We start from the raw sequence: 10,743 nt of genomic DNA, 5'->3' as shown, positions 1-10,743 counted from the left end.
CAAGATAAATATTGAAAAAGCAGCATGCCTCGAGCCTCCCAGGCTCTTCATAGGCTCATGTATCTCTCACCCTCATTTATGAGGTTTCCCCGGTTTGGGGTATTTGAGGATGACATCATCAGCAATTTATTGATAATAATAGTAATGATAGCATTTGTTAAGCACTTACTATGTGTCAAGCACCATTCTAAGCACTGGGGTAGACACACGTTTATCAGGTTGTCCCACTTGGGGCTCACAGTCTTAATCCCCATTTTACAGATGAGGTAACTGAGGCACAGAGAAGTGAAGTGACTTGCCCAAAGTCACACAGCTGACACATGGCAGAGCCAGGATTAGAACCCACGACCTCTGACTCCCAAGTCCGGTCTCTTTACACTAAGTCATGCTGCTTCTACTGTGCTTACTGCGTGCAGAGCAACATACTAAGTACTTGGGAGAGTACAATATAATATCATCATTAAGATAATTTTTTGAGAACTGACTTGTAGAGAAGCAGCGTGGCTTAGTGGCAAAGCACGGGCTTGGGAGTCAGAGGATGTGGGTTCCAATCCCGACTCTGCCTCTCGTCTGCTGGGTGACCTTGGGTAAACCACTTAACTTCTCTGTATCTCATCTGTAAAATAGAGATTAAGACTGTGAGCCCCATGTGGGACATGGACCGTCCAACCTGACTGTCTTGGATCTACCTCAGTGCAAAAGTACGGTGCCTGGGACATAGTAAGTACTTAACAAATACCATAACAAAATTAACCACTTAGCACTCAATCAACTAATTGCATTTACTGACTACTTGCTGTGTGCAAAGCACTGTACTAAATGTTTGGGAGAGTGCAATATAACCGAGTTGGTAGAGGTTCCCATGCCTGCAAAGAGCTTACAGTCTAGAAGGGGAGCATTCATATGCATATCTGTTTATTTGCTATCTCTTGAGTTAATTTATTGCTTTTATTTCATACTATGCATGTAGGCAGTAAAGTCTACTAAGAAGAGGATGAATCTAGGAGACGGAAGACCTGGGTTCTAGTCCTACTTCTGCCCTTTGTGTGATTTGGAGAAGTCAGCCTGTCTGTGCCTGTTAACTTATGGGCACAGAAGGGGCAATAATACCTGCTTGTCCCTGCTTTTTAGGAATTTTGTAAGGGCAAAATAAGATACTGCAAGGAGCACTTTGAAACTAATTGAAAAATACTTATGAACTCTTGATAGTCTTACTGCTTTACACACTGTATACAGTATTGGGGCATTTGTGACTCCTTGATGCCTCCATTAAATGGTAAACTCCAGGTCAGAGGCTGCAACCTTTTTAATTCTATAGCATATTCCCAGCTGCCTAAAACAGTTTCTGTAATCAATCAATGGTATTTACTGAGCACTTGTTATGTGCAGAGCGCTGTACTAAGCACTCGGGAGAATAATAATAATGACGGCATTTAAGCGCTTACTATGTGCCAAGCACTGTTCTAAGCGCTGGGGGAGATACAAGGTAGTCAAGGTTGTCTCACGTGGGGATCACAGACTTAATCCCCATTTTCCAGTTGAGGGAACTGAGGCCCAGAGAAGGAAAGTGACCTGCCCACAGTCACAAAGCTGCCAGGTGGCAGAGTCGGGATTCGAACCCAGGTCCTTCTGACACCCAGGCCCAAGCTCTCTCTGCTAGGCAACTTTAATGGGATAGCATCGTCGAGAGAGTGAATGATCGGTTTTGAAACCCTTCCTGGATGAGGTAGCTTTTTAGGAGTCTTAACTGGCCATAACTGGCCCCAGAGCTAGAAATCTGCCGGAGTACTGAGAGCTAGTTATTCTGCAGCTGATGGGGGTCAGAGTGTTAACTTTGGTATTTGTTAAGAGCTTCCTAAGACTTGAGCACCATACTAAGCGCTGGGTGATCTGTTCAGGCCCAGTGCCTGTCCCACATGGGGCTCACGGTCTTGGCTTAATGGAAGGAGCACAGGCTTGGGAGACAGAGGACGTGGGTTCTAATCCCGGCTCTGCTACTTGTCTGCTGTGTGAGCTTGGGTAAGTCACTTAACTTCTCTGTGCCTTAGCTCATCTGTTGGGTTTAGGAGTCCGAGGTCATGGGTTCTGATCCCGGCTCCTCCAACTGTCAGCTGTGTGACCTTGGGCAAGTCACTTCACTGCTCAGTGCCTCAGTTACCTCATCTGCGAAATGGGGATTAAGACTGGGAGCCCCATGTAGGACAACCTGATTACCTTGTATCTAACCCACTGCTTGGCACATAGTAAGCACTTAAATACCATTATTATTATTATTACTGTTAAAAGGGAGGGAGAACAGGTTCTGCGTTCCCCTTTTACAGTTGCAGAAATGAAGTCACAGAGAAGTGCCTTGCCCCAGTTCCCACAGTAGGCAAGCAAAACCGGGATTAGAAACCAGGTCCTCTGATTCCCAGTTCCAGGCTGTTTCCATTAGGCTACACTGCTTTTTTTTTTTTTAATGATATTTGTTAAGCACTATGTGCCAGGCACTGTACTAAGCGCTGGGGTATATACAAGCTAATCAGTGGACACAGTCCACGTCCCACACGAGGCTCACAGTGTTAATCCCCATTTTACAGATGAGGTAACAGGTACAGGGAAGTTAAGTGACTTGCCCAAGGTCACATAGGAGGCAAATGGCAGAGCTAGGATTCGAATTCAGGCCTTCTGACTCACAGGGCCGGGCTCTTTCCTCTAGGCCACGCTGCTTCTCAGACTGTCTAATGCTGAACTCCTGGTCACCTTAATGTAGACAGAATCCTCCTTATGTTGCCTTGTTCCATATTCCTAGAAAGCTGTATCAGAAGGTGTGTGTGGGGTGGGGGGAGGAGGGGGAGCAAATTGTTTCATATTCATCTGTTGGAGAGAAGAGTGGGTGAAACCAGACTGCAGCCGACTTCCAGTATCCTCAAAACTCCAATCTGGCAAGATTCGAGAAGAAATTACTCATTAGGCGAAGGTAGTTCTTGTAAATAAACAGTAGGCTGGGAGCCCCACACGGGACGGGGACTGTATCTGATCTACTTATATTGTATCGATTCCAATGTTTACTACAGTGCTTGTCACATAATAAACTCGACGCAAATATCACCTTAATTAACAACAACAGGTGGTAAGTTAAGGCAACCAAACCTGAATTTCTGAGGTGTTTGGGAAGAGCAGCAAGGCCTTGTGGAAAGATCACAGGGGTGGGAGTCAGAGGACCTGAGTTCTAAGCCCGGCTCTGCCACTTGTCTGCTGTTTGACCTTGGGCAAGTCTCTAAACTTCTTCTCTGGGGCTCAGTTCCCTTATCTGTAAAATGGGGATTCAGTACCTCTTCTCCCTCCTACTTACAGTGCCAGGTCCAGGTGGGACCTGATGATCGCGTATTTATCCCAGAGCTCAGTTCCATGTTTGGCCTACAAGTATGCACTTAAATACCACAATTATATTATTATATTAAGTCCAAAACAGAGGCACAAAGAAGGAGAAGAAGAACACCAATGCTACAAACCTGGAAGATGAGGCCAAAGAGAAACTGAAATGTTTTTCTCTCCTATTCGGCAAATCAGTGTCCTCATCAGAGCTAATTCCACTGTTTGAAATATAGGGGTGTGGAGTGGAGGAGGATTAAGAGAATAGCAATCAATCGATGGTATTTACCGGGCACTTACTCTGTGCAGAGTACAAGGAGAAGAATCAGCCAATGAAAAGAATGCCACCCGCTCTCCTAGAGTGAAAACATGCCAGCAAAATTCCTACCTCCCAATTATCCACTGCTTCTCTCCCTCACATTCCCCAGTCAAATCATTATTCCAGGGGCTCAGCTGAGCCTCAAGAGCCAGGAAGGCTTAGAGACCTATATTCTTCTCATCGATGTGACTTTTAATATCAGTTTTTCTTGAGCCACTTGTCCCCTTAAGCCTACCTTCTCTTCTCCCTTATCTCTTAATTCTCAAAAGTTATTAACTGGATTCTCCATCCATTTTCTATTATGGTTATTAGTTAAGCTTCCAATCCACGAGCAAACACTACAGCATTGAGTGCTCAGCCGGTATTGAAATAACAAAACACTCCATACCTGAAACTATCAGAAGTGGCCTAAGCTTTCTTCTCAAAAGGCAACAGAAGTCAACAAAGGAATTAGGAATTCCCTGAAGTACCTCCATTTTATATCTTTTTATGTCTGGTTGAAATCCCCTTTCCTGATAAAACACTGTGTCTCTGAGCAGTTTGAGAAGAAAAATGACAGCATGCGACCGTGACTTTGACATCTGGTCGGCTCACCAAGTGAATAAAATCACTTTAATTCCCTATTAAAAAAAAAAAAATAGTAATTTCCTCCTTTGACTTGACTGTGACCATGTGGAGAAGTCATGTTCAACGAGCCCCTCCGCAGGAACTCCAGGGGTGCAGTGCCTTGATTCCGTCTATAGATTTATTTTTATGTCACTCATCCCTTTAGAGTTCTATCTCCTTTCCAATTCTGTGGGCATAATCACAGATTATATTGATCACAGATTCCCTTTGAGTCCTTTCTTCTCCAGAACCATTTCACCTGACCAATCAATCAATGGTATTTATAGAGTGCAGAGCACCAGACTTAGCAGTTGGGAGAGCACATTTCTGTGAATCATTTTTAATGTCAACCCTGCCGCTGCTAGAACCAGAAGGAACAGTTGATGAACAATTCATTTTTAAAGCCTTCCCTTCACTGTTTCCTCACTTCACCACCTTCTTTCCTAACAGTCTCAATTCCTCCACACACAATTAATCGATCAATCAATGGTATTTACTGAGCACTTACTGTGCGGTTAGTCCTGCACTAGGCGCTTGGAAGAGAAAGGGTACGTTCCTTCCCCACAAAAGGCTGGCAGGCTACAGAGAGATAGATATTCAAAAAATTACTGGTAGGGGAATGGAGAGGGTAAGGATGTGTATATAAGCGCAGGGGCCTAGGGTGCTTTAAGCGGTTCAGATCCAAATAGGTGACAACGGAAGGGGGGCGAATAGAGGAAATGAGGGCCTAGTCAGGGAAGGTCTCTTGGAGGAGATATGATTATATCAGGCTCTAAGGGTGGGCAGGCTGGTGGTGCCACATACGAAGACAGGGAAGATGTGGGCAAGAGGTTAGTGGCAGGATAGATGAGATTGAAGTAGAGAGTAGGTTGGCTCTGCTTCCAAACAGAGGTTACCATCCCCCCCCTCAGCTATTTGCTCTCCCCACTAGTCATTCCACCTGGAGTAATCCTTCTTCTCCCACCTCCTTTCTCTTTCCACTTGTCAGCTGTGTGACCGTGGGCAAGTCACTTCGCTTCTCTGTGCCTCAGTGACCTCATCTGTAGAATGGGGATTAACCGTGAGCCTCATGTGGGACAACCTGATTACCCTGTATTTACCCCAGCGCTTAGAACAGTGCTCTGCACACAGTAAGCACTTAACAAATACCAACATCATCATTAAACCACTGCCTAACCTCCCTCCAACCTCTAAGGCTCACCTTCTCCCCCTTGCCTTCATCTGCAAGTCCCACCAAACCCCAGGTATTTCCGTCGCTCCCGAAACTCCCCCACACCCATAATCACGGGCATCCTCCAACGGCTACACTTACATGCTTGGAATCACTTGTATTTTACTTCTTGGTCCCAACTTCCCAATTCAGCAGAAAGCTCCTTCAGGGCAGGAAATGTGTCCTCCTTTCTTTAATTGGTCACAGCACTTGGTTCAGTGGGCGGGAAGGAGTCCCTAAGCAGCAGTGACCTCCAACATTCAGATTCAGCGGGTAGTGGTCGTGAGCACGAGTACAGTTACTTGCTCTAACAGGAAGCTGCAGACTTCACAGACATTCAGCCATTTTCCTTATGGTATTTGTTAAGCGCCATGAGCTAGGCACTGTACTGAACACTGGGGTAGATTCAGGATAATTAGGCTGGACACAGTCCATGTCCCACATGGGTCTCACAGTGTTAATCCCCATTTTACAAATGAGGTAACTGAGGCACAGAGAAGTTGTGATTTGCCTACCAGACAAGTGAGAAGCAGTACGGTCTAGTCGATGGAGCACGGGCCTGGGAATCAGAAGGACCTGGGTTTTAATTCCGGCTCCGCACTTATCTGCCGTGACCCTGGGCAAGTCACTTTACTTCTCTGCCTCAGTTACCTCAACTGTTAAGTGGGGATTAACACTGAGAGTCCCATGTAGGACAAAGACTGTATCCCACCTGATTAGCTTGTATCTATGCTTAGATACCAGCTAGAACAGCTTAGGTACAATGCTTAGAACAGTGCTTGACACACACTGCTTAACATACACCATCAAAAAAAAAGTGGCGGAGCAGGGATTAGAATTTAGGTCCTTCGGACGCCCAGGCCTGTGCTCTATCCACGAAACCCCACTGCTTCTCCCCACAAAACGAACAGCTCATAAGTAGTCCTAGAAACCAGCAGAGCGTATGGAAACACCCGCACACCCCCGCACCCACTCCCTGCCCCGCTTCAGGGTCTGGAACACCACAGAGCACCTAGGCTTAGAGAAGCAATGGGGGCTAGTGGAAAGAGCTTGGGCTGGGGAGTCAGAAGACTTGGGTTCTAATTCCAGCTCCACCACTAACCCGCTCTGTGCTCTTGGACAAATTATTTACCTTCTCTGTGGCTCAGTTCCCTCATCTGTAAGAACGGGAATAAGATTTGCTCTTCCTCCCCTCTAGGCAGTGAGCCTGATCCAATCTGTTGATGCTGTTCTTTCCTCAGCACTTACTACAGTGCTTGGCACATAATAATCCCTTAACTACCACGAATGTTATTATTATTATTGAATGGTCTGAGGCCTTTCTCCTGAAGGGATTTCCATTCTTCAGTTGGCTCTTGAGGGAGCACAACCTCAGGACTTTCATGAGCATCCCTGGGAGATGGCCAGCCTTCTGCTTCCCGAGGATATCCCGTTCCTCAGATACCGCTTCTTCTGGCTCTAGGCCTTCCTCCCTGGACTGCAGGACGGAAGGCCTCTCAGCGTGGTGGGCTTTCGGAGGTTAGTAGGGGCGGTGCTGGGTGCAGTGGGCTGAGTGGTAAAGGTGAAAACCACCTCCACTCGTCTATTTATGGTCCTGAGTCACAGTGCAGTTGGTTTCTCCCCAGGTGGGAGGCAAACACCTGCCTACATGCACACACATAGGTCTCGCCCCACCTTCAGTCTGAGCAGCCAGAGGGCCCTCAAGGTGCCGGGAGACGCCCTGGGGGAGGGCCGCCCACAAGTCACGGACCGGGCCGAGGGGGCGGCACCCCATTTCGGCTATAGGGACCCGAAGGGGGGGACATCCCCGAGGAGCAGCGATCCCCAGTGCCCACACCGAACCTCCTCCATCACATCTCACCAACTCACAGAAATTCAGAGTGGAAAAATCCTAAACTCTTTATTGTTAAAAAAAAAACAACAAAAACCCAAAACTAGATAATTGCTGGTGTGACTATTTCTCCCTCCCGCCCCCGAGGAGTTTTTACATAATGGATGTAGAGCAGACGATCTACAGACTCTCTCGCGTGGCTCAATCGAACGTGATCCGGAAACTGCGTTCCTGCTCCTTGCGGCGGCTCTCACAGACCTTGGTCACCTCCTCGACTTTCCTCTGCAGCAAGGCTAGGGAGACACAAAAGCCAACAGGTCAGCGGGTGGACCACGTGCCCTGAGATGGCAGCACTCAGCACATTCCCTGGCACATTTCAGCCTTTAAACTTGCTTCCATCACTCTGTGCTACCAGTGGGTTCATTACTGCTCTCTAGTGAGAACACCACTCCACAGCTCTCCCTCCAGCAGCCACTTTTTTTTTATGGCATTTGTTAAGCACTATGTGCACTAAACAACTGGAGACGATAAAACAGTGTCGATACACAATCCCTATTCCACACGAAGCTCAGTCTTAAGCCCCATTTTACAGATGAGGTAACAGGCACAAAAGTTGCCCAAGATTACACAGCAGACAAGGGGCAGACCCGGGTTTGAACCCAGGTCCTTCTGATGCCCAGGCCCATGCTCTATCCCGCTAGGCCATGCTGCTTCTCACTCTTCTGAGGTCCAAGAGGACGAGAGAAACCCCCCCCTTTTCTTCCAGGTAGAATCTGTGCTTCCTGATTATGCAGATTTTATCCAGGCAGATATCTGCAGCTCTGTTGACACTCTCCAACCCACCCCTCAGATGCTTTCTTATTCTGGGAGCCTGAAGCGCTGCACTGTAGAGTTTCTCCTCTGAAAGAGTGGGTTTGTGGTGTGCATTTTAAATGTAAGGACAAACAACATTTGTAACACTGAAGTCAAAGGAAATCCAAGCCAAAACCAGAAACAGAACTTCACCTTTTGCAGTCTGTTCTCTTCCCACTGAATTCCCAGCTCTACTGTTCTGTTAGCATAACCCTTTCCATTTAAGTTTTTGCTTTTCTCCATCTGAAGGTAAAATCTTACCAACTACTTTGTGGCCCATTGCTCCAATCCCAAGGTAAGAACAAGTGGCTTGATTCCCTCCTCCCCTCCTTGAATCTTTACACGCCCCTGCAGTCTTCTCCTTTAGAAATGGGGAAGTTGTCTACCGTGTAGGGGCCGGGAGGCATTTTCGGACACTAAATTTGTTGATCCAAAGAAATATTTATAGCTTTAAGTTAGCCTCACGGCAGAGAAGAATCACTGTCTGAAGTTTTAAAACACTTCATTTCCAGCCCCCCAAGACACCCTCCTTCATGCTCTACATCAAAAAGCGACAGAAGATATCTTCTTCAACTTTCCTCAGAATATCACCAGATGTGCTCTTCAGCATTCCAGTGGGGTGGAGCAAGAAATTGAGAATAGGGGAGAAAGTTGTGGGGACCTTCTAAGGAAACTTTATGGATTATGCCTACTAACTTTACCCTACTCTCCCAAGGGCTTAATACAGTGCTCTGCAAAAAGTGCTCAATAAATACCATTGGTTGATGGGGGTGGTCAGAGTGGAAAGGGAGGATTCAAAGAGGAGGATAGGGTCAGGGTCAAAGACAGCAGAGAGATGGAAGCATAGGGCCCACGTGATTTATCCAGGAGGAGTTTATTAGAGATCTTGGGGAACGATGGACTCAGTAGAGTGAAGGAGGCAAAAATTTCTGACTGCCCAGTTGGTGGAGAGGCAGAGGAGCCCATAGGGGCAAAACAGTCCATTCAGTGAATCTGGTCAGGAACAGGGAAATGAGCCACAACTGGAGCCAAGCAGTGGGTTTGAGAGATGCTTTTTGTCTTTTTTTTTATGTGGGGGAGATTAAGGCGATTGGCTTGAAGATAGAGGGAAGGAGTCAGAGAGGACAGAAAGGTCGAAGATTGCGACGAGAGGCAAGGAGGGGAGGAGTATTTTTTATGAGGAGATTAAGTCCACTGCTCGGGGAAAGAGGGGGGTGACATTTTAAGAGCAGTTATCATCCCCGTAGGCAACAGCCTAACACAAAGCAGATCTTTCCTACCCAGCCTATGGCCCCAAATAAGAGAAGGTTTACCGTAAAAATACACCTGCTGATTCTAGAATAAGCCACTACAGACTCTTGACAAACCCTCTGACAAATTCTGAACCAAGGTAGAGAAGCAGAGGTGGAGGATGGACTCCATATAGATCCTACCACAAGAGAGGGGGTTTAAGAGAACACGGCCCCCAACCAAAAAAATAAAATAAGTCTGTTAGAAAAGAGGGGACAGAGAGGAAATGCTGTTGTCGTTCCGAGATTCATTCTCGCCTTCGAGCAAATCACAGTCTCACAGCATAGAAGTACTATTTATTGAGCCCTTACTGTGGGTGGAGCAAATGTACTAAGCCAAGGGGAAGTGTAGAGGTGGTAATTGGACACAGTCCCTATCCCTCAAGGAGCTCAAAATCTAAGGGATATTTTGATTCTCCAGCAAACAGGGCTAACACTTGTCAACAGCAGTAAGATTCCTGGGCGAGAAGAAACTAAGCGTGGTTGCTCATATTTATGCATCTCTTAAAATAATAGGGAAATCGCCTTGGGGAAAATCCATGAATTTCCTACTCCATCTGTATCGTTTTATTTGGGGGTGAATTTAATCCTGTTACATATAATGCCCCTGGGAAGAGAGAGAGAGCGGCTCTCAGATGAGAGCGTACAGATAAGCATGAAATGCACATGAACAGGATTAACAAGAAAAGCACTTTACAGGTGTACCAGGGTATTTTCTTCCATATCTGGATTTACATTTAGAAGGCGACTTTCAGAAGTGAGGCTGTTCAATATCACCTACTCTCAGACCTAAGAACTTACTGAGTTCTCTGATCTCGATCTCCTAATCTGCTCTTGAATTAAACAGGTTCTTTGGGATCAAGTCAATGGGGTGACAAAAGAGCCCGAGACAGTACAGGTCTGGGAAATGTGATGGGCTCATAAACAGAAGAGAGGAGAGGCCAGACCAAAGGGGACCGTATTGTCCTGCTAAACCCATGGATCCCCAAAGGAAACCTGAAAATTTAACTCTCTAGAATACTGATTAATGGCTGTGCTGCTGCTATCCTCAACAAATCCATTTTCCTTTTCCATTATACCCAGAAACTCAGGGTTGATCCGATCACTCAAATGACCCAAGATTTCCTGGAGCAGCATGACCTAATGGAAAAAACACATGCCCGAGAGCCAGAGGACCTGAGTTCTAATCCCACCTCTGTGATTTGCTGCTGTGTGACCTCGGGCAAGTCACTTAACTTCCCTGAACCTCAGTTTCCTCATCTGCAAAATAAGGACTAAATAC

The 10,743-nt window shown here is 46.5% G+C and overlaps 1 protein-coding gene across 1 annotated transcript in view; it reads right to left on the bottom strand.

Annotated features, from left to right (window-relative positions):
- Positions 1 to 7,363: 7,363 nt before the first annotated feature.
- NUP62CL (nucleoporin 62 C-terminal like) overlaps positions 7,364 to 10,743 on the bottom strand; it is a 29,392-nt gene continuing 26,012 nt past the window's right edge. Inside the window, exon 13 of the mRNA XM_007671551.3 lies at positions 7,364 to 7,613. Coding sequence (XP_007669741.2) covers positions 7,522 to 7,613 — 92 coding nt within the window. The 3' untranslated portion in view covers positions 7,364 to 7,521. The remainder of the gene's footprint in view (positions 7,614 to 10,743) is intronic.

The sequence above is a fragment of the Ornithorhynchus anatinus genome, chromosome 6 (genome assembly GCF_004115215.2).
Source record: "Ornithorhynchus anatinus isolate Pmale09 chromosome 6, mOrnAna1.pri.v4, whole genome shotgun sequence".
In the NCBI taxonomy this organism is placed as follows: Eukaryota; Metazoa; Chordata; class Mammalia; order Monotremata; family Ornithorhynchidae; genus Ornithorhynchus; species Ornithorhynchus anatinus.
This window is presented reverse-complemented; position numbering and strand designations above follow the sequence as displayed.